General features: G+C 36.9%; 3 protein-coding genes across 5 annotated transcripts; 2 read left to right on the forward strand and 1 right to left on the reverse strand.

Moving 5' to 3' along the window:
* Nucleotides 1–2,279: 2,279 nt before the first annotated feature.
* On the forward strand, nucleotides 2,280–11,035 carry LOC117932202. 3 transcript variants are annotated; one of them, XR_004654122.1, is made up of 5 exons: nucleotides 2,280–2,817; nucleotides 5,809–6,045; nucleotides 6,153–6,370; nucleotides 7,176–7,295; nucleotides 10,443–10,524. XR_004654122.1 is itself a non-coding variant. In XM_034853318.1 (4 exons), exons 1-4 carry the CDS (start codon nucleotides 2,572–2,574, stop codon nucleotides 10,621–10,623), a joined length of 882 nt encoding a protein of 293 aa, XP_034709209.1. In that variant the 5' UTR covers nucleotides 2,285–2,571; the 3' UTR covers nucleotides 10,624–11,035. The 3 variants fall into 3 exon arrangements, 1 of the variants encoding a protein (XP_034709209.1); XR_004654123.1 differs by having other exon boundaries at nucleotides 2,281–2,817; nucleotides 7,184–7,295; XM_034853318.1 differs by lacking the exon at nucleotides 7,176–7,295 and having other exon boundaries at nucleotides 2,285–2,817; nucleotides 10,443–11,035.
* Nucleotides 11,036–13,592: 2,557 nt separating this feature from the next.
* LOC117931410 (probable LRR receptor-like serine/threonine-protein kinase At1g12460) lies at nucleotides 13,593–17,215 on the forward strand. The gene is made up of 2 exons (XM_034852404.1): nucleotides 13,593–15,442; nucleotides 15,536–17,215. The coding sequence occupies exons 1-2, from the start codon at nucleotides 14,274–14,276 to the stop codon at nucleotides 17,010–17,012; spliced, it is 2,646 nt and encodes an 881-aa protein (XP_034708295.1). The 5' UTR covers nucleotides 13,593–14,273; the 3' UTR covers nucleotides 17,013–17,215.
* Nucleotides 17,216–18,203: 988 nt separating this feature from the next.
* LOC117931418 (probable aminotransferase ACS10) lies at nucleotides 18,204–20,884 on the reverse strand. The gene is made up of 4 exons (XM_034852416.1): nucleotides 20,278–20,884; nucleotides 20,045–20,185; nucleotides 19,180–19,340; nucleotides 18,204–19,085 (listed from the first exon to the last, which is right to left on the reverse strand). Exons 1-4 carry the CDS (start codon nucleotides 20,719–20,721, stop codon nucleotides 18,230–18,232), a joined length of 1,602 nt encoding a protein of 533 aa, XP_034708307.1. The 5' UTR covers nucleotides 20,722–20,884; the 3' UTR covers nucleotides 18,204–18,229.
* Nucleotides 20,885–23,635: the final 2,751 nt, after the last annotated feature.

The raw sequence follows: 23,635 nt of genomic DNA on the forward strand, positions 1-23,635 counted from the left end.
GGTTTATTGAGTTTTCTTAAATTTTAATTGGTCATCATTCCTTTTGTAACTAACTTTTTAAACCAAAAAGTTAATATGGTTTAAACACATAAATGAGTAATTGAAATTCAAATTTACCTAGGATCAAAACATTGTTATCGTTGTTTAGAAAAAGTGGGAAAGAATTGAGAAAAATAAATCAATGTTATTTGTCGAGAAATAAAAACCAATAAAAAAAAAGTAACTTATATTTGATTTAAAGTCTGTTTAGTAGTGATTTTATGAAGCGTTCATAACCTTTTTCACATTTGAAAATTTTTATCATCCAAGTGTTAAAAAGACTAAAACTATTTTCTAAAATTATCGTCAAACACACTCTTAATTTGATTTAAATGGAACAATTATATTTTACCCAAAAACAAAATCGATAATTTTGAATTTTACTTTCATAGATTAAAAAAATATATATGGTATGATTAGATTTTGATTAAGGTCTTTCAAATTAATAAAAAATCAATTATTGGATCCTTTATTTAATTCGAGTTTATGCCTATTTCTAAATGAAATCTAAATTACAAATATTAAAATCATCAAATTATAAAGGAGGCACCAACCCAAACTGTCGGAATTTCAATTACAATATTTTTCCTCATTGTCACAAAACAGGATACTTCTTCAAAATATTTGTCTTTTTTATAAAAACAAAATCATGTTTTGTAATTATTTAAGGTTTCAATTCAATCCTCATTATCATTTATGTGAAAAACATGAGACTTCTTTAAAAAAAATATATATATATATATATATATATATATATATTTTTTTATAAATATAATATTATGTTATCTAATTATTTTTACAAAAATAATAAGTTTATCAAATAACGTTAAAATATTCAATCATACAACCCCAATAATAAATTATATACAAAATTCTATAAGCTTCCATGTCCTTGGAGCATTCCATCGAGTTTCTTTTGTCTTTGGTGTAATCTAATTCACCATCTTCTATTTTCTTAATTTTTATAATAATTATGATATATAGTTAAAAAAAAAGACAAAATATAATAATTAAATACGTTTAGTTTTTATGATTTTTTAATCATCATTATTATAATAATTTCCATGCTTGCTTCCATACATATCTCCATAGATTCATGTGTAATAAAATGATGATCCAATTCCCTAAAAATGAGGCCAATACATGGAAAATCATTAGAAATGAATCTTTGTTGTATCAATTTTTATATTCTAATTATGATAGATGGTAAAAAAATGACAAAATATAATGAACATGCTTTGATTGTATAAATTATTTCATCATCAATCATTATGTGTTGTATCAATGGGTTATGGGCTAAGGACACTATGATGTTTGTAAGAATCAATGTTTGTAAAATCGAAATCGACTAATTAATATTTATTGTAACTAAAAACACCTTAAATTTGTTTTAAAATATTATCGGGTTTTAAAACAAATTATGAAAAAATTATTCTTTATTGAAAGCTTATTAAATACATTTTATTTTATTTTAGAAAATGGTTTCCAAACCCACTTGATATTTGTCTTTCTTTCATCTTTTCCATGGGGAATTATTCATGAACCTAGCCAGCCGGAATCCTACATAGAAATTGTCCTGGTCCGAAAGTCGACAGGGACCGTCAAAGTTAGGCCCATCTCCGGATCAGCAGGAGTTTTCCCACCAGGTTTCCATTCTTAGAGAATCAGCCCAGCCTGGTCCAGGTGCACACGTCCTTATCCAACTTTAGCTTAATTGAGAGCCCAATTCAATGGTGGGTCCACCCCAGTGTCCCCACCGCCCTAACTTCCATTACATCTCCTCCCAAAATCCCCCGAGTCGGCTTCTCTTTGAACTCTTATGCCCGTTGGCTGAGCCCATTTGAACCATTACTGAGCTGTGAGGTTGGTGGTAGCTTTATAATCGTGGGTGACAGCTTTTATCCCTACACGTGTCAGCATCTCATTCCACAGTCCCACGATCTACCCACCACCCTGTCGGTGAAGCGACGACGCAGCAGACTGTTTTTAGAAAGTAAATGTGTCATCGTTTTGCAAAACATAATATGCATATATGCATTGATATTGTATTAGAATAGAATACTGTTTAAGATTCTTTAACGGAAGTGTGAAGGCTTCCAGCAATCGTGACTGTGAAGTCACGACAAAGCCTAGTGACGCTAACTCAGCAGTTCCGTTATTCCACGTCACTCAAAAAAAGAAAAGGGAAGGGATGGCATGACAAAACGACGCCGTTGCGGTCTATGGCAATTTCATAATTTAATAGGTTGTGTCTCTCAAGTCTCACCTCGCTGATTCTCACATCTTCCAGTCCTTCTTTGCTTCGCATCCGTGCCTAATCATAATTGGGGAACCGGTTTTTCTTCAATTATTCCCCAATTATTCGCTCCGGGTCGTCGTCTAGGGCTTGAATCTCCTAGATTATGTGCGGGTCATGAACTATTGCTGTTCCTCTTCTAGGGTTTCAATCCTTGTGATTCTCTACGGTTCATGAACCATTGTCGTTGAGATTCTACGGATTCTGGTGGTTCTAGGGTTTCGTAGGGTTTCTCGATGACTTTTGAGGGTGGTGATGACGACGGAGGCGTGGTGCCGGAGCTGACGCTGAGAATGGGGGATTACGTGAAGCTGAGGCAACCGGCGGAATGCGAGGAGGAGGGACTTGGGGATGTGGATCCTTCTACGCCTAGAAGAAGAGGGTTAATATGGTGGTGGGTTAAGGTTGCTTTATTGTGCGTCGTTTTGGGGGTTTTGGCTGGTGTTTTTCTCAAATGGGTCGGACCCTTCTTCATGGATAAGGTGAAATTTGTGGCAATTTTACATTTCATTAGAAAAATAACTGATTTTTATACACGTGAATGGATTATTTGTTCTTTAATCTGCATCTGCTAGGCATCTGAGGGAGAGTTGAGAGTTTGAATTTGAGCATTATCTCTGTCAGTTGTTGATGTCATCTTTTTATGTTTTGTTTTGTTTTAGCCTCATAATGTGTGTAACTAAGGGTAGTATTGTTTGATTATTTGTCTACTCGAGATATCTGAAATATCTTAAGAGTAATTCTGCTTTAAACGTGCTGAATTTTTCTGAATATACCCTGAAATAGGACCTATACTAGGCAATGGAGACGCTTGATCTTAATTAGTTTGCCAAGTTTTGATTGGCACATGCCTTGTCTAGTGACAGTCTTGGGAGTTGCGCATGACCAAAGGGTTAAAGTCTCATATTCTTGAAGCTTCCATGGGAACTTGATTTCAATTATTTCTCCATCTCCCCTGTGAGGGTCCTCGCATGAGCAAAATCCCATGAAACATGATTTTTGAACAGATACTTGCAAAATTCAGATATTTTGGATCTTTAGTTGTTGTATCCATGCCTGAAGCGTTTGGAACTGCACTCTCAGTGGAGCTGATGCTCTTTCTGTCCAGGTTTCAGTTGGCACATTGAGAAGTTTGGTTGAAATTGAGATTTTGGTTAAACGGTGACTTAACCAATTTTCAGTTTGATTGCCACTTCTTTAGAATGACAAGAGAACCCTAAGAGTGCAATAGGATTGCTTTGTGCGCTGCATTCCCTGCCTTCAGGTTTGAGAAACTGAAGAAAACAAATTCACTTTATGTGGAGATCACTTCAATATACCATCCTCACCTCATTTCTATCAAAGAACAAAATATACCATCCTCACCCTATAATTTGTTTTTCTTTTCTCTGCTCTTCGCTAAGAATAAGGAGGTACTATCAATGAAATGTGCAGAAAATTACCTTACCATAAGGTTGCATCTTCCTTCGCTATTTTTGATGGGATTTTAACCAAAACTAGAATACGGTCCACTAGAAAAAGGTTCATTTTGTTCTCTTGTGACCATTAGTTCGAAGCTCATTTCTTCACACCTCTTTGATTTACAGAAGATCTATCAAATTGGTTCCTATTAGCTGGCTGGAATGCACCATCTCTGAGCTCTTAGCATTTTTAGAAGTTCCCAAGGGATTTATGATACAATGAGCATGGTGGACCTTCTTCCAGCTAACTGTTCCTTGTGAGATTTATATGTTGCTGAATTTGAATTATTGTAGGCATACCCACTTGTATTAGGAAGGAAATGACCCCATTCACCTTCAACTTGAAAATAAATATTTCAGCTGCCCTCATCAGACTTAGCCAGTTAAAGAAAGAAGACAGGATTAGAATGTAACCCATTGTCATAGGGATGTAAAGCCACTATTGGGGAGAGGTTTTTGAGAGAGATACAAGTGAAGCAGATTGTTTGATCGACCATGCTAGGTAGTATGAAGAATCTCTCTCTCAGTGCATCTTGTTCATGTTTTTTCCACCATCTTTTTGCTTAAGATCTATGACCAACCTTTCACCTTGTTGGAAAAAGTGAGAGGAAATAACAATTCTTATGCCAAATACCAATGAGCAGCTTATCAACCACCAAATGCACTTATTTTGGCGGTGTCATGGTCAATTAAGAGGCTGACCCAATTACCTCAAAAGAAAAATATTGCTCCCAAGAAAGAATTGAGATCAAAGAAAAGGACCACCCGCTCAGCCAAGAGCAAGGTCTTTTAGTAAAGTGCTTCATAAAGAGACTGGAAGGTGAAAGGTACTTAAACAATATTAGAATTGGAGGAGATCTTCTGTACCATGTAAGTGGCTTGGAGGAAAAATCATGTTTGTCTGACTAGATGATTTACAAGTCCTGTCCTTTTTTCTTTTCTTTTTTCTCTTTAACCCTCTTCTAGCAATGGGGATGTGTCCTTATTGGAATCTTCATGCCATCCCTTTTGAACTCAGCCTCCTTGTTGAAACAAGGCAAAGTTCCTTCCATTGGTAATTCCTCCTCTATTTTTATTTGCGATACTTCCTCTATTTTTGTTTGCAATACCTCCCCTATCTCCAAAAGAACCTTCTCTGCCAACTGAGAACCAACAACCAGATGGAGGTGTTAAATTGTTTTAGTTCCTAGAAGCCCTTGGGAACAACTACATTGTTATTGGATTATTGAACCCCTCATTCCTCTTCCTTCCTCTATTAAGGCTCAAGCCTTTTCCTCTCAGTTGGATTTATCATTCCTAAAATAGAAGCAGAATCGTTTGTTTGGTGGATAGCCTTGCCCCTTATGGAGTAAATATTCAAATCTCCAAGAAGATTTTTTGCTGCAACTGGAAATTCCTCTGGTGGCTGGTGGCCCCCAACCGATGATGCCATCAAGATGCACAATTCCACACAGGGTTTTCTTCTCTTATAGCAGTATTGACAATGTGATCCATGCAGTAAATTTCTGGATTATAACAGACCATAACTATGTCGTACGGTACCTTCGGGATTTTGTTTCTGTGGTGAAGCATTTATAATGCTGGTGAACAAGCTGAAATGTGCAGTACACTTTTGAATCCAAGAAACAGTGAGTATCATGTTGAATATGTCTGATGTCCTTAGACTTGTTCACTTGTCACGAATTAATGTAATTGCTTTTCAATGTTTAAGCTGAGATTTGAAATACTGTTGCTGATGCATGATTTAACTTATCCAACCTTGTACATGTTTGTTAGAAATATTAGAGTTTAAGTATATTGCTGTCAACACTTATCAGAAATCTTAAATACAGAGCATGGGCAATTAATGTTTACAATGGCTTCTTAACCAACTTTAGCATCAGTTTCCTGTAGGTTGAGACTACAAAATATTCAAGCCAATAACATATGCTATAAAAATGGTTAGATATTCCAATTCATGCTTGCATATTCTCCTTTTCTTCTTTTCCTTTGACTGATTGTAGTATTTTGCAGGAGCTTATGCCTATCATAAACTGGGAGACAACAACATTCAGCACTCCTGTACTGGCACTTGTTATATTCGGTTCTGTGGCTTTATTCCCAACACTACTTTTGCCCTCTACACCTTCCATGTGGGTGGCTGGGATGACTTTTGGTTATGGTCTTGGGTTCCTACTAATTATTGCGGGGGTGGCTGTGGGTGTATCACTTCCATATATCATTGGTTCCCTCTTCCATCATAAAATCCAAGTGTGTACCTTTTGCGTTTCTTAAAAATTTTCTCCATCTCTAATTTCATGCAAGGGTTTCCTTTCCTTGAGCTCAGTCAACTTGAACGCTTCTTGATTCTTGTGCAGGGATGGTTAGAAAAATATCCAAAGAAAGCTTCCATTATAAGACTGGCTGGTGAAGGGAATTGGTTTCATCAGTTCCGAGCTGTCACATTAATTAGGGTTTCACCATTCCCTTATATTTTATTCAATTACTGTTCTGTGGCAACAAATGTTAAGTATGGTCCTTACATCATGGGGTCGTTGATTGGAGTTGTGCCAGAAATTTTTGTTGCAATATATACGTATGAACTCTCTCTCCTTTTCTCAAATTTGTGTTAAATTATTTGATTTTATATACCTGTGTTTGTGTGTGTATAATGTATGTATTATGTATTTAAACACATATGCCTTGTGTATCTGCACTTAGGAATCATGATGTGCTCTAGGATATCATTGTAATTTGTCTATATTTTCTTGAATGTGAGCTGCACCATGTTTAACATGAGAAGTGCCCATGTTTATTGAATTGCATTGGCATTTTAAGAATAGTATGTGTTTTAAAGGCGATATATGGTCCAAATCCAGTTTTGGAGATATGTGCATTGTGTTAAAATTTAATTGACTAAGGTGTATGCTCTAGGTTCTGTGTAAAATAGTTTCTCTAGCTGTGTCAATTTGGACTTGTTTCTGTGCCCACAGATATTTGAAAAGGTGGCTTATTTTCTCTTATTTTGCTAGGCTTGGAATTACTTCAATTATTAGCAAGTAGAGAGCATGGTGACAAATATCATATTTCTGTCTTCCCAAAATGAAATAAATTGATGGAATTCAAGGCTTGAAAGCCATTCATTGTCATTGTTTGCTCAAGTTATGCCTTGTTTGATAAATGCTAAGAAACTTCCAGTTAGATGATGTTTAACTTAGGTTTGATCTTCACTTCTTGAAAATACATTGGAGTTAGATATAAGCAAGATATTTTGTAATGTTACATAATCCTTTTAGTGATTCCTCACATTTGCCTCTCCTAGAGTTGGCAAAAATTCTGCATAAATGATTTTCCATTGCAGTTGCTGAATCTAAAATTGGGATTTCTAATCCATTAACAAGTTTGCTAGGTTGGATGGATGATGATGGGGAAAATGGAGAGGTGAAGAATGGAAAAGAAGAGTAGGGCCCGAGTTTACTGAATCTCTCTATACAGAGAGAAATCAACATTGGAGGAAGAAGGTTTGTGGTCTTTTCCTTGATTTGGCCTCAATTTTGAGGATACAAAGGATAATTCTGCTCCATCCTTCATATTTATGCAATTCCTGTGGTCTCACATAGAAGGTTTTCAAAGGCAATTTTTAGGTGTGCCGAAGCACGCCTCAAGTCAAGGCGTGGCAAAAATGTCTTGAGGCGTTGAAGAAAAAAGTGGAAGTCCAGAAAGGCGTATGCCTTTTGCAGCGAGGCATGGCAAAGGTGCGCTTTGGCCATGCCTCTTATGCCTTTGGATTGAGGTGTATTCTTTTGTGGGTTTGTACGGGTGAGGTGCCATGTTTTAAAAAATAAAAAGTAAAATTGAAGAACATCTTAACCTAAAAGTTCCATAGAGAGAGTGAAAATTGAGAATAGAGAAGAAATTTGAAGAAAAACCCTAACCCTAGCTTCGTGAAACCCTTACCTCATGATTGTTTCTCACTACAAAGGCACCCCCTTCACTCCAAGGACACCCCATCTCTCTCGTCTCGGCAATCAACGTTGTCTTTGTCCTAGGTACGCCTCTACCTTTTCTCCTTTCTCCTTTCTTCTTTTTTCCGAGTCCACGCCTTCTCTGCCACCACCAGTTTTTTGTTTTTCTTTCTCCATCCTTTATTTTATTTTATTCTTTGGGAAAGCTGAGATATTTTTTGTTTTCATCTTTTATTTTTGTTTTATTGGGTTATTTATTTATTTATTGTTTTTAGGTTGAATTGGGACCACTTCCTAATTCCAACGTGCCTCCACTTTTTCCACTTTTTCCACTTCCTCACTTTTCATATTCTTTTTTTTCCCAAATGGAAAATTGTAAAATTATATAAATAATTAGGTATTTATATTTATATTAAATTCATAATAATTGGCTATGCTAATATTTAATTTTGAAAATTTTATTATTGAAATTTTATTCTTTATGTTCTAAAATAATTATACAATTTATTTAAATTTTTTTATATATATTTTGTATAATTGAAATTTTAGTTTTTATATATTTTATGATATTTTTAAATATTTATTAATTACAAAAATTAGGGTATCAAAAGGCTTATGCCTTTTCTCACGGGAACAAAAACGCCTCGTCTTATTCTTTCACATTTAAAAACTCTCTCACATAAAGATGCAAAGTGTATATTGAGCTTAGACCTACTCTTAGTTCAAGCTGTGGACCCCATGTTTGCCCATCCATGTCTTATTGCCATTAACACAACAAACTCTAACCTTTAACAACTCAAATCAATAAGGACTCTGTGTGTGTGTGTGTGTCTCTCTCTCTCTCTCTCACACACACACACACACACACACACACACACACACAAAATAAGTAGGACCTGATATATGGCGGTTTTGACTCTTTTGCTAACTTATCTAATTTATTTTATTTATGGTTGGTTTGCTGCATTTTGCTTGTAATTCTTTAAGGGCTTCTGATAAGGGCATGTGATGCAACCCCTTCCCTTTTTCTCACTCATTTGGTCATATTAATAGGAGGTCAATGTCAACAAACCACTGGAGTATTGGGTCCATGGGAGATTAGTCAAGTTAACCATTTCTTGTTATAATCTTTTCAGAATATCTTGTCTGAATCAACCTCAATGTTTTGTCATCTTCGCCATGAGACCTGTGAGCTCCTATAACAGGTTGATAAGTCATTGCCTATCAGAAAAAAAAAACATTTTGATTAGTCATCAAAATGGTATGAAAAAAAAAAAGAAATGCTACGGCATTTATTACAAAAGAGGCAAATACGGCATAAACATTGATGTTAACTCTAGAAAAGAGGTGCATGCCATGTGTATGGATTCACCATTGATAGGAAATATTTATCTAGAAGGATTATGACTTTTTTCTTTCATTTATTAAATATTTCTCCGATAGACTGGTCTTATGGTGATCCATCACTAGGCATGAGGGATGAAATTTTATAAGATGCTAGAGTATTATAGTTTTTCAGAAAGGGAAGTTTTGTTCTCTAATGACCAAGACTAACTGGAAAAAGGAAAAAAAAACCCTCTAACAATGAACTTTCAGACTTTATGGAGTGTTTGGTCAGGGATTAGGATCATGAGATCCCCAGCATCCATTATCCTTATGAGATCCAGCGCTACAAACATATGAGACTGCTAAGGATATTGGATGACAGCAACTTTGAAATTTGTTAATACTCTGGCAGAACCTTGAAAAATGTTTTTTTCCAAAGATTGAGTTTATGGTTTATTCTATTCAAACTAATGCCACAACTGAATAAAAATTACAGGTTGCTATTGTTTATTCGGAGTAGTTCCTGTAATCACTCCATCATAAAAAGCATTCCTTTTGCCACCCCTTGAATATCAAACACTGGTTTCTACTAGTTCTCTGACACCCTTAATTCACCATGTTTAACAATTTTGTTATATTAACCTGTGTTACCTTCTTTGCTCACTGTTGTATCTTATTAAATGGATTGGATATGGTCCCTGGGCCTGATTCATTTCATTGCTTGGGCTAATTATACCTTGATTGGTTCATATCTTAAGCTAATTGTATTCTCATCTGCTGTAAAATGGATGGTTTCTTAGGTTTTGTTGCTGAGATATATTCTTCTCCACATTGTTTGTGCTCTAGCTATACAGAACCAATTGGTGGTTGCTTTACCACATAGCTGTTTATGTTGTCAATGAATTGGATATGGTCCTGGCCTGATTCATTTCATTGCTTGGGCTAATTATGCCTTGATTGGTTCACATCTTTAGCTATTGTATTCTCATCTGCTGTAAAATGGATGGTTTCTTAGGTTTTGTTGCTGAGATATATTCTTCTCCACAGTGTTTGTGCTTTAGCTATAAAGAACCAATTGTTGGTTGCTTTACCACGTAGCTGTTTATGTTGTCAATGAATTGGAGCTTTGTTTCATTCCAATAATACTATATTATACATCTCATTTCTGTGGTACAGTTACCAATATGTTGGATAGATAACTGCAGTTGCTTTCACGTTTGCCTCTTTTTCTTCTCATAGATAACATGAAAAAAAATGCATTTTTTTCCTCTTCACAATGTATCCATCATAAATGCTGATCAAGGGAAATGGTCCATAGGTTATATACATGATCTTTGATTTTCTGTTGAACTCATGGGTGGTTCTGTTTTATTGCAGAGGGATCCTGATAAGAGCTCTGGCTGATGCATCACACGAACAGCACTCCCTTTCTGCCTCACAGGTTATCCTGAATGTAGTTGGTTTTTGTGCAACTGTGGCTACAACAATATTTTTCACGGTTTATTCAAAAAGGCAGCTCAAGGCATTACAGAAGGAAGAAGAGCTGTTACTGGAGTAAGCTTTTTCTTCTGTCTGGGTTTTGGGAAAATTATCTGTCAGCAAAGCCAGGTCAGAGCTTCATCTCTGAAGACCATCCATGGCTGGATGAGGTTTTATTTACTACACTTCATCCGTGGGCAATTGATGTACAGTGAGATGGTGCTATTTAAACACTGCTTGGAAGGGAGGAAGGAAGAATCAAGACCCACAACAGCTAACATGATTGACATTTATTAAACCAGCAGATTCTTTTAAAGGAAAAAAGGATGTCTTCTTTGTTGTCTTAGTCTACTCCCCGTTTGTCTCTCCCTCTCATAGAGAGAACTGTTGTTTGTATAGGATGGAAACTTCTTTGGAAGGTTAAATTGGAACCTAGCAAAATTCTTGAACTGTGAATCAATACAACATTGCCGTTCCTGTCTTGTCGATAATGCTTGCATTTCTGCGTTATATTTTGTCCAACAAAATGCTATTATTCAATCACCTAATGCTTTCCTAAACTACAAAAAAATAAAATAAAATAAATAAAAGAAAGATGATGTGAAGTTTATATAGAATCCTAGAGACCATATGGGCATATTTCCTTTTTCATCTTGTTGTGTCACTTGTCTCTGTTTTCCAACCTTGTGAGATGGGATGGCCTTTTCCGTATGGCTAGAGGGGGCTTTTCATTAAATCAAAAGAAGAGTCAAATCCCAACCATACGAGGCCTTTTATCTGTTCCCTTTCTCTTTCCCCTTTTCCCTTTCTATACTTCCATCTAATAACGCGTGAAGGGGCTTGAGGGTTGAGAGGCTTTAAATGATGTTTTCTTTTTCCACACGCTTAATTTGTACATCCGCCTCCTCTCTCTTTCTTTCTTCACTCTTCCATACACATATATAGAAAGAATGTGTTTGTGTTGGGTCAATGGTTAATCATCACATATTCACATCATCCCCACCTCATTGACACTTGAGACTTGAGACTAGGCAATTCCATCCACAAAAAGGAAGGCTTTTAGAGAAAGGGTGTTGGTGGGGGGGTGGGGCTCCCTATCAATTATCATTAGGTTCCCCATACTTTTTCTTCATCCTTCTAGTAAGAATTTTTAGTAAAAAGACCTGAAAGCACGACCACTCACGCATATGCTAACACATCTCTCACTATACAACTCTCTCACATCACTCAAACCTCAATCCAATCAAATTATGAAACTTGAGTACCACATGCATGGACGACACGATCTTTTTGCATCAAATTGTACTGCCTTTATCTCGACATCCCATTATAGGTATTGGAGTGACACACTCCAAAAACTTATATCAATGCATGGTTTTTTTTTCTTCAATTCCATTCAATCCTCTTGACCTCATAGATCATGGTATAGGTAGTGTTGGGTCAAAAAAGGGGATTATTTTACAAACGGATTAAATAAATCCAGTATAAAGTTGGATATTGATAACATACGAAGTACACAAATTGAATTCGATCATCCACTTTTTCAAATCATCTAAGGATTCTGGAAGGGTGGGAACACCGGGGTGCTTAGGTTTGAAGAAAAATGATGAATGAGAGAGTGGTCTTCAGCAAGTACATACAAAAAGGCCAAAGCAATAATCTATATATATAAATTCCATATTTTATAGTGGGAAAGGAAAGCAGGGCATTCATGATACAGCTCATGTCACATAATTCCCACGCCAACTACAGCAGTGACATACCTGTGCCACGTGTCTAAACTCCCAAACAATTGTTTTTTTTTCTTTTTAAAAAAATCATGAAAATTTGGAAGATCTGAAGTTTATTATTAATTTGAACGTACCTGGTAGTTCAATGATTCCTCTTGTTTTTAACTTACTTAAGACCTTAATTTATTTGTACTATTGTACCATGCATTAATTTCAGTTCACAAAATTTTAAGGTATTATATATAAAAATATAAATATTTTATTTTATTTTTTTATTTTTTATTTTACATTCATTCCAGCTATTAATTTCTTCGAATAAAAACAAAAGTTTACTAAATATTAATATTATTTAAAAAGAAAGAGGAAAATGAGAGGTTCCGATTGGAGACAAAAACAAAAGAGTGCGGGCAAAGATTCTGCAACTCCGTGACGTCCACCAACACTACTATTAAAATGTGCGCTCTCACATCCCACTCTCTCTCGGAGTTCGTGTCGTCACCATCTGTTCACAATGCAAAATGTGGTCACGAGACTGGAGAGTGATGTGTAGGGCGAGGCGAGGGCGCGTGTCAAAAGCTACAGTTGAGCAGGGAGCCGTATTAAAGTGCTTCGCAGCTGTTAGGTGTAAAAGTTTTGAGTGACGTTGATCCGTGGGAGACAAAAGATCAAAAGGCTAATGTGTCCCTGTGGGGCCCACTACCCCTATCTCAAACCCCACCAAAACTTGACTTTTTTCTTCCATTGGACCTTTTTTATACATTGCTCATGGAAATTGAGTTGATTTTAGAAAGTGGTTAGTTAAATTTTAAAAATATTTTTAAAAAATTTTAAAATTATTTATAATATTATAAAATGGTTTTTAATGTTTTTAAAAAAAAACATATATTTTTTTTTAAAACACTATAAATAAAAGAATTTGTTTGACAATAATTTTAAGAACCGTTTTTAACATTGAATTTTTTGTTATATTAAAAAGATTAAAAATATTTTTTAAAATCATTCCAAATTTTATAAAATATATTCTTATTTTCGTAAAAAATGAAAATATAAATTTCATATAAATAATTTTGGTCATACGAAAAATAAAAACTAAAGGTCAAAAAAAGTGTGCCAGGTGAACCATGCACTTTTTTCTCTGCCACATGATTTCTGAAGTGAATTATGGAAACGCATTAAGTTGTTTTCTTTGTTCCGCCAAAACACTTTTTCTATTTTTGTTTTCATTTTCATTTTCATTTTCATTTTTATTTGTGGGCAACGTCTCTTCAGAATATTAATTAGAAAAATAAAAGAATGGGTGCCCTATCAAAGTCAGCGTCCCAACAGACAGAAGAAACTTCAATGCAAAAGCCCGTCAATGCCCAAATTTGACGACGAGCCTGACTATCTCCATTCCCCTTTCTCTTCTCTTCTCTTCTCTTCCAACGCTGTTGCCGTGGGAGTGTTGGTGGTGGTGGTGGGCGGCGTTAGTGGTTGAGGGAGAATAAATGCTGGGGCTGAGGGCCTACACGGTGGTGGTGGTGCGATAAGAGGAGTGATGGATGCTTGATGCTTCCCTTTGTGCTCATTCAATTTTGAGAAGAAACTAGAAAGGGAGAGGCACGTGGGTTCTTCTTCAGCTGGTGGCAACTGTTGAGGGGTGGGCTTTAAAAGCAGTTATTAAATTGCCTTACCTGCTTTCTCAGCTATTCTGCATTTCTTACTGCCTTTTCCTCTCTCCATTCCGGGCTCTCCACCTTGGAATCTAGGGTTTTTGGTCCAGCCCCATTGTGGCTGGAGTTGGAATATGTTGTTTGTCGTTGGGTTGAGGGATTCCAGAAGGCATTTACTGTGACTCAATGTGGTTTCGTTTTCATAGAGCAAGGTGGTGGCAGTGATAAAATGTTGGTTTTGGGTTGCGATCGCGATGTGATTTTTCTCGCAATTGAAGCTAATGCAGACTCTGGCGTCCCAAAACGAGTAGACCCATAATGCCAAACGGCTAGACTCATTGACCAGCATGAGAAGACTCCGGCGATCTCTTCTTCGTGTTGTTCTTATTCTTCTGTTCTCTTATTTTCTGGCGCCAATCGGAGTTTCTCCGGCGACTGAGAAGGAGATCTTGCTTGAATTCAAAAGCAACGTTTCCGGTGATCCCGGCAATGCATTGGGTTCATGGGATCAGAGCAAGGACCCTTGCTTGGATTACAGGGGTGTTACCTGCAATTCTGAGGGGAAAGTGGAAAAGATCGTTTTGTGGAACACTAGTCTCTTCGGAGTGTTGTCGCCGAGTTTAGCTGGGTTGAAATCCTTAAGGATCTTGTCATTGTTCGGTAATCGTTTCACTGGGAATATCCCACAAGAATATGCTGAACTGGGAACACTCTGGAAAATCAATTTGAGTACCAATGCGCTTTCCGGGTCGATTCCAGAGTTCATTGGCGATTTACAGAACATTCGGCTACTAGATTTGGCAAGAAATGGTTACACCGGTGAAATTCCGGCATCTTTGTTCAAGAATTGTTACAAAACCAAGTTCATTTCGCTATCCCGGAATAGTCTTTCGGGCTTCATTCCCGCGTCCATTGCCAATTGCTCGAAACTTGAAGGCTTTGATTTCTCTTTCAATAATCTCAGTGGTGTATTGCCTCCTGCAATTTGTGATGTACAGAGATTAGCATACTTGTCTGTGAGAAGCAATGTGTTAACAGGGAGTGTTCGAGAGCTGATTGCGGGGTGCCAGAGCTTGGAGCTTTTGGATCTTGGTAGCAATATGTTTACTGGATTGGTTCCATTTGGGGTTCTTGGTTTGACAAATATTAGTTATTTTAATGTATCAAATAATGGGTTTCAAGGGGAGATCCCTGAGAGCATAACCTGCAGTGGAGGACTAGCAGTTTTGGATGCTTCAAGAAATAATTTGGATGGGGAGATCCCTTTGAGCATTGCTAGTTGTGGGAGTCTTAGGGTTTTGGACTTGGGGTTTAACAGGCTTAATGGGAGTATCCCAGATAAGATTGGGGATCTGAGGATGCTTACATTCATCAGGTTGGGCAATAACTCCATAGGTGGGACAATCCCGGTGGGTTTTGGAAGAATTGAGCTGCTTCTGGTTCTAGATTTGCACAATCTCAACCTTGTTGGTGAAATTCCAGGCGATATCAGCAATTGCATGTATCTTCGCGTTCTGTGAGTCCAATTACCATTTTGAAATATTCTACATTTTACTTCAACATTGCTTTGGATTTGATCTCAAACAAATGTTCTGAAATGCTGCTGCAGGGATCTTTCTGGTAATGCTTTAGGGGGAGATATTCCTGAGACTATTTACAACATGACAAACCTGGAAATACTTGATCTGCATCGGAACCAGCTCAATGGAAGCATCCCGGCAACTTTGGGAAGCCTGTCAAAACTTCAGATTCTTGATCTATCCCAGAATTCACTTTCTGGTTCAATCCCACCTTCCCTTGAAAATTTAACGATGTTAACTTATTTTAATATCTCCTACAACAGCCTCTCTGGGGCTATTCCTCCTATGCCAAAGATCCAGGGTTTTGGCTCCACTGCGTTTTTCCATAATCCAGGGCTTTGTGGTGATCCTCTGGAGTCATGCTCAGGAAATGGAACTGCTTCGGCTTCAAGAAAAACCAAACTGCTTACAGTCCCGGCCATTGTTGCAATAGTTGCTGCTGCAGTGATTCTTACTGGGGTTTGTGTGATTTCCATCATGAATATCAGGGCTCGTAGGAGGAGGAAAGACCATGAGACAGTGGTGGAAAGCACCCCACTAGGTTCATCGGAATCAAATGTCATCATTGGCAAGCTGGTTCTCTTCAGCAAAAGTCTGCCCTCGAAGTATGAAGACTGGGAGGCAGGCACCAAAGCTTTGCTGGACAAGGACTCCCTCATTGGTGGTGGGTCGATAGGAACAGTATACAAAACTACTTTTGAAGGTGGAATCTCAATTGCAGTGAAGAAGCTTGAGTTCCTGGGCAGGATCAGAAGCCAAGATGAATTTGAGCATGAAATTGGGCGATTAGGAAACCTTCAACACCCCAATCTGGTTGCTTTTCAAGGTTATTACTGGTCTTCAACAATGCAATTAATTCTATCTGAATTTGTTCCAAATGGGAATCTGTATGATAATCTACACGGCCTCAATTATCCAGGCACCAGTACTGGTGTTGGCAATAGTGAATTGTACTGGTCTAGAAGGTTTCAGATCGCTCTTGGAACAGCAAGAGCTCTAGCTTATCTCCACCATGACTGTAGGCCTCCAATTCTTCATCTCAACATAAAATCCTCTAACATACTGTTAGATGAGAAGTATGAGGCCAAGCTATCAGATTATGGGTTGGGGAAATTACTTCCCATATTGGATAATTATGGTTTAACCAAATTCCACAATGCGGTTGGGTATGTTGCACCAGAGTTGGCTCAAAGTTTCCGATTGAGCGAAAAATGTGATGTTTATAGCTTTGGGATAATACTATTGGAGCTGGTTACTGGGAGGAATCCAGTGGAGAGTTCAGCAGCAAATGAGGTGGTGGTTTTGTGTGAATATGTTAGGGGGTTATTGGAGAGTGGGACTGCTTCAAATTGCTTTGACACAAATTTGAGGGGGTTTTCAGAGAATGAGCTGATTCAAGTTATGAAGTTAGGGCTGATTTGTACATCCGAGACTCCTTTGAGGAGACCGAGCATGGCTGAAGTTATTCAGGTTCTCGAGTCCATCCGATCTGGATCGGAATCATAGCAATAAAAGTGAAAAAGAGGGTTTTGATTACCTCAGAGGGGCCAAACAAATGGTAGTAGTCTAGCTGGAAAGGAATTCGGGTTAGTCACTGAGAAGAAAAAAAAAAAGAGGAAAAATTCTTTTGGATTCTTTTGTGGTTACTATTATCAATTGTTGACATTTGTATTTTTTTTTTTTGCAATAAAATCATTCATTTCTTGTAACCCATTTGCTATCAAATAAGAACTATCATATTGGTTTCTGGTTAATCTAGGAAAGGATAAGCAGGACCCTGATTCAATATCTGGGAAGCCCTTAGCTTCAGCTCCCTTGATTGATAGGTGAATGCTGCAGTACAGCAAGGAGACTTTTTGCCAGCTCACAAACTTACCATGCTCAATATAGTGCAATTCAAGCAACAATAATCAGAATGACTAGTCCCTGAGAGAGAAGCTTGCTTTCCCCCACCCCCATTTCTCTTCTTTTGAATGTCAGGTAATCATAGTGGTGTGCTGTGAAGTGGAGTCTCTCCAAGGTTATTGTTCAGCTCTGCCCTTTGCTAATTTATCCATAAAGATGCAGACTGTTGCAGCCAAACATTTTTCGAGGAAAAATGATAAAGGAAGAGAGGTACAAGAATTATACATCCCTTGGCCAATCCAATCATTGCTGCTTTTGGATGAGTTGGGCTGACAGTCTAGATGCAAAAATTAAAGAAAAAGAGTCATTTATTTTAGCGTACCTAACCTAGGTGTAAGTATCATCTCTACCAGATTGCCCAAGAAACTGGGAAGAAAAAGCAATCTACTTAAGGAGTTAATGTGGAATCAAGAGGCCCATACTGGTAAAATGGATGACCCTTAAACTGCTTAAAAAATGTCCTGATCGAACCATCTCAAGGAACTAAAGAAAAAAAAATATGAAGGGGAAAAACAAAACAATTGCAGGGGAACATGACTACTACTTTTTATTGTATCCGAATAACAACCAAATCCCAATAAAAATGAGATGTTAGTCTGCAATTCAATCAATCAGCTAATAGGCTAGGTTAATAAAGTAGATAATTATACTAAACCATGGAACCATAGCTTGGTTTAATTAGGACACCTAAACTCTTGCTTAGATCTTTCCATACTAGGCTCCTAGCGAGTCCAAAATGCAACAAGGGCTTTTCCTAATTCCTACTACCTGCAGGTGATTTGAGTATCCAGATTGGAATGTAATAAACCAATAGTATTTCATCTGGGGGATATACAGGTTTCAGAAACTTTCCGAATTCGTTCCATCACTACAGGAATATCCTTTTCAGTCAATGTAGTAAAACAACAGCGGAACCATCCAGGTTCAATACAGTGACAAGAAGATCCTGGAGTTACATTTATCTTTGCAATATTCAACAATTTGTTCCATAGCTCGAGCTCCCCTTTCTCACTGTAAGAGCGGATTAATCCCCTCATGTCAGCCCAACAGTAGAAGCCCCCACTGCTCCGCATGCACTCAATTCCTAATTGTTTCAACCCTGCCACGAATTTAGTATACATTCTTTGAAGCCTCTCTCTGTTGGTCCGAATGAACTTTTGTATGAATCTTATATCTGAAAGCATGGAGATAACCAAACACTGGGTTGGAGCTGAAATGGAAGAAAACCTTGAGAGTTTCTTAGCAGCAGCCAGAACATTTTCATTAGATGAATATATAACCCCCACTTTAAAACGTGGAAGACAGAGGTCTTTTGACAGCCCATACACTATGTGAACTCTGTCCCTGTCCAAGTCTTCCGAATCAATAATTTCAGCCATGCTCACAAACTCTTCGCTTCCATGAGTGGACCCAGCAAATATTTCATTTGAAATTATATGGATGTTCTTCTCTCGAGCAAAGTCTACAAGGCTGTAAATTGTTTCTCGATTAAGCAGATTGCCAACAGGATTTGAGGGGTTGGAAATTACAATCCCACGAACTTTTAAACCACGTTTCTTTCCCTGGTCGAATGCTAAGTCAAGAGCACTTATACTTAGATTGAAATTGTCAGCACTGCGACAGGGAACAGGAATTATCTCCACCCCAGTTCTCCATTTTAAATCCCTATCAAAACTGCCATGGTTTATTCTTAAATCAGTTTCCTAAACTGACATATTTAGTGAGAAAAATAAGATTTAGAAATTTTATGAGGTTGAATATGTATTACCTGGGATAGTATGGTGTGGGAACAAGAAATGCATTTCCAGTATCTGCTAGGCAGAAACTGAGGATCTCAATTGCAGGGGCTGCACCAGCTGTTAAGACTATCTGTGATGGGTTAAAGGATATTGATCGTTCCATGACTTGAGACATGAATCCTGCCACAGCCTGCAGTACCAGGGTAGAAGAATGCAGTAATTAAAAGATACCCAACTAGTGCTCCTTTGATGCAGAAGATAAAAGCCTTCACAGTTGACAGAAGTGGAGCAATAAATCCAAAGAAACCGCAGCATCCATGAAACACTTGAGTATAATTTTTTGGTCAGAGAGGCGAGATAAATGAGGATGACCCAAACCAAGAAATAGTACTATACCTTTGAATTAGCCTTCTAAGTGTCGTTTGCTTTCATGGAAGTGTAAACTAGCAAAAATGTACATTTGCAAACAAAATTGAAGAATATATCTGCAATTCAATTTCGAACTCAAAGACACATAAGGCTCTAAGGCATGTGCAGCTAGTCCATACGAACCAAAATAAAATCCAAAATTGTTGGAAACATTTTGATCCTGTGGTATCTACAATGTTCATCCTAGCTACTGCTATCAAAAGCTTTGTGAATGGGTTGGCCAGTTTAAGCCTTAATCAAAATCTACCCTACAATCACTCTCAGACACAAGATGGCCTTAATAGTATACTATTGAACTTAATCCAGACCCATATGCTTTCATTAATCCAAACCCTTACAAGGCAAAAAGATTCAAATGAAAAATTTTAGATTACAGGGGATTATAATCATAATATAAAACAGTACGGACCAGAAAACCAACCATTCAATTCACTAAAAAACAACAGAAAGAGTTCTGTGAATTACCACTTTCAACTCCACTAATCCATCTGACGCCTGATAATTTGCAATCCCGCCCATACTCAATGGCCCACTACTTCCACCTCCACTCAATATCCAATCCTTTGCATTCTCTGCAAGCCAGTCTCGAGCCAAGTCCAATGACAACTACATCCATTAATAAAAGAAACAGCAATCAGTAACACCAAAAAAACATCAATAGAAGCAATCAATTCAACCCATAACCAAACAAAGCTCACCTTGTTTTCAGCCAAACCAAGCTGAATAACCCCCTCTGGATTACTCAATTCATCATAGGGATCCTCTGAAACCCTCTTCAGCCCAACATAGAAAGGCGAATCACTGGACTTCACAATCGAATTTGCCCGCGTTGACACACAAGCCGGCGCGCTCGAACCCCTTGCAGGCAGATGGGTCCGAGACAGGGACCTGTTCAACTCAGAGACCTCCGTCAGCTCCTGGGGCGGGGGCGTGGGCTCGGAACGATGTCGTTTGAAGTAGAGCTGCAAGAGGTAAAAGAGTGCGCAGGGAATTACTGAACCCAACACAAGTCCCCCTCTCCCCTGAACCACCCCTTGTAAGGGAACTATCACTCTCATCTCTGTCCTTCCTCTGCCGCCGCCACCTCCTGTCGTGGTGGGTCCGGAATCTTCGTCAGATTCGGAGGGCCGACTTCGGGTCATTGCGGTGGGAGCAGAGGAGTCATGGAGATGAGGTGGATTGCGTTTGCCAGAGCAGGGTGACAGGGTGGCAGCGGCGCGCTGGCGATGCCTTATGGGGGAGAGTGTGACGGGGCTTTGATTCTGCGGCCTTCCTGCCTCTGGGAGGAGATGGATGTCGTCGTTGGATTTTTTTCCTTTTTTTCCTTTTTAATTTAATTTCATTGGGAATTTTTACAAGTCTGGCATGTTTTTGTAACCCCCAACAGTTAATGAAATTCAAATATTTTATAAAATATAATTTAAATTAAAATTAATTTAATAACATAAAATTTTAATTTAATGTTAATACAAGTATTTTAACTAACTACAAAAAATTGTCACCACAATTTTTTTAATGAAATTTTAGGAATTAAATTTTATATAAAATATTTTATAAATAAAAATGTTTAATAAAATTGGTTTTTAATTTTTTAAAATAAATAAATCATAAATATATTAAAGGAATTTAAGGTAATAATCTAGAAAATTTAATAAATATTATTATAATTTAATAATTTTTAATATAGGGTTGTGTGAATAAAATTTATTTATTTTTTAAATTAACATATCAATTATAAAATAATAAAACTTGATTAACTACCTTTAAGAATATAAATAAAAATAAAATTTAGGATTAATAATATTAAAATAAAAACTAAATATTAAAATAAAAAACTATTGGTTTCTACTCAAAATTCATCATTCTTTTAATTCTTTTTTCTTTTGTAATAATTTTTTTTATCTATTCTAAACAATTCTTCAATTTAAAAGTGATATTTAATTGAGTTGTAATTGAAAAAAATTGTTTTACATCTTTTCAAATATATTTTTTCTTGTAAAAAAAATATTTTATTTTTCCTCCTGAGATGTAATATGATAGGTGTATTTTTTTTAAAAATATTTTATACCACTTTAAATTGAATATCACCCATGTCATATTAACAACTAAAATATATATTAGACAAGAGATTTTAATGTGATTCAATCATCAATATAATTCTTACATTAAAAGATACCGAAATTCAAGAATCCACTAATTAAAAAAAAAGATGAAAAGTTATGATAGTGAAGGTTCATCTTTTACTTAATGTCCTCGTAGTTATGGTTATACATTTTTTTTTCTCTTGAACGAAATCCTCAATCATAAAAGGATTAAATACGAGAAGAGCAAATTCATCATTTAATAAATAAATTAAAAAATTATCTCAAATTGCTAAGCTCCTAAACCCTATAAACTGATTGGATAGCTCCACCTGCAGCACCCTTTGCATGTAATGTACATAATTTTTACACTACAAACCAGAAGTTGGGAATACGTACCCATCCCATGTCAACCACAAGCAAAGCAGCAACTAAATATCTTAAAAGGCACAGAGGGTCCTCCTTGCCTCCTCCACAAACTCCTCAGTCCTGCTCTCCTTTTAGCCATTCTATTCTCAAGCTTTTAGCCACCCAGGCCCATAGCATCTCCCTTCGATTCACACCTTTCCTTATTTGTTATCATTCATACCTCTTTTATTTTTTATTTTTTCCTTTTATTCCCTTCTTGATCACTAATAATGTTGATTCAAGACCTCCTCGTACATGGTCTTTGCCTTGATAATAGAGAGCATACGAAGACTTTCATTAGTTCTGTATTAGATTTCCAATCATATTCACTAATTTTTTTATATTGTTATAATGTATAGAAAATAGTTTAAAAAATAAATCTTCAAATCACATAGAAGTGTTCTTGGTTATTATTTTTATATTCCTTTTGTCTTGATGGTAATAATAGACTCACTTGTCTTATATACAACGGTAATATGTGTGGACTTTCCAAGATGGTCATGGTGATGTTTGTAGGCTTTTCTGCTAAGTTTCAAATTGGGAAACGTAGTCTTATTAGTGTGATTAACTAACGGCAAGTGATGACTCAGGGAGATACCCTTTAGTAGGTGGTACCCAAAAAATGCCTTCTTTTTTGGTGTGTGGTTGAGATGAGATGCGTCATTTGAAGAGTACCCTCATGACATGTACCTAAATTTAGTGTCACCACCTATGATTTTCTTATGTTAAAATTTTGATAAGAACATGTGTATAGGAGTTTTAATTTGTACTTTGAAATTTAATATGCTCCACGGCATCATGAGTACTAGGATTCTGAACAGAACTTAAAGAAAAACAAAAATTAATGTCATTAGATATTGTAGATATAAATACATCAAAATTGAATTTCCCATACTCACTTGATGGACAACTAGCGGCTATCATTTGATATTATCCCACTACATGATGACAAGCCGACAATAACACTAGCTTTTCCATCTTTAAATCAAGCGAGAGGAAAGAAATTTTGTAATCTTCTAATGCATTGCATTGCATGTAGTTAATTTCCAGGCTCGATCTCAGTGGAAAGGAGACTTTTGTGTGATGGATACAGATGAGATAGAGTAAAAGCTTCACCATCTACAGCCGATGTGGATGTTTGCGGCCCGAGTGCAAAGTTGGGTTGCGTGTCTTCTAGCAAAGTGGGCCTGAATCCAGACAACCGGGGGTGTTTGGTTGGTCACGGTACGACTCTTAAAGATTGTCTTCTTCCTTCACATCACTCCAATATTCCTTTACTGTTTATTTTGTTATTGGCATATTGCATGTATGTATATGATACCACTGATTCATGTTGCTTGGTTGGTCACCGTTGGACTCTTAAAGATTGTCTTCTTCCTTCATATCACTCCAATATTGCTTTACTGTTTATTTTGTCATTGCATGCATGTATATGATACTACTGATTCATGTTGCCTAGCTGATTTCATTATTATGAAGCCTCTCTTCATCCACAACCACAACTAGTCAACAAACATTTGCCACAGAAAAATAAAATATCAGACTCACTACCACCTCTTTTTGGTGC

The sequence above is a fragment of the Vitis riparia genome, chromosome 2, assembly GCF_004353265.1.
Source record: "Vitis riparia cultivar Riparia Gloire de Montpellier isolate 1030 chromosome 2, EGFV_Vit.rip_1.0, whole genome shotgun sequence".
Classification (NCBI taxonomy): Eukaryota; Viridiplantae; Streptophyta; class Magnoliopsida; order Vitales; family Vitaceae; genus Vitis; species Vitis riparia.

Excerpts from the sequence above, each read along its gene's own strand:
- LOC117931410 (XM_034852404.1), top strand. The coding sequence starts at position 14,274 with ATGAGAAGACTCCGGCGATCTCTTCTTCGTGTTGTTCTTATTCTTCTG. Across the intron at positions 15,443-15,535 it reads TGCATGTATCTTCGCGTTCT|GGATCTTTCTGGTAATGCTT; the intron begins GTGAGTCCAATT and ends ATGCTGCTGCAG.
- LOC117931418 (XM_034852416.1), bottom strand. The coding sequence starts at position 20,721 with ATGACCCGAAGTCGGCCCTCCGAATCTGACGAAGATTCCGGACCCACC. Across the intron at positions 20,186-20,277 it reads TTGGTTTGGCTGAAAACAAG|TTGTCATTGGACTTGGCTCG; the intron begins GTGAGCTTTGTT and ends TAATGGATGTAG. Across the intron at positions 19,086-19,179 it reads CCCACACCATACTATCCCAG|TTTTGATAGGGATTTAAAAT; the intron begins GTAATACATATT and ends AAACCATGGCAG.
- LOC117932202 (XM_034853318.1), top strand. The coding sequence starts at position 2,572 with ATGACTTTTGAGGGTGGTGATGACGACGGAGGCGTGGTGCCGGAGCTG. Across the intron at positions 6,046-6,152 it reads TCTTCCATCATAAAATCCAA|GGATGGTTAGAAAAATATCC; the intron begins GTGTGTACCTTT and ends ATTCTTGTGCAG. Across the intron at positions 6,371-10,442 it reads ATTTTTGTTGCAATATATAC|AGGGATCCTGATAAGAGCTC; the intron begins GTATGAACTCTC and ends GTTTTATTGCAG.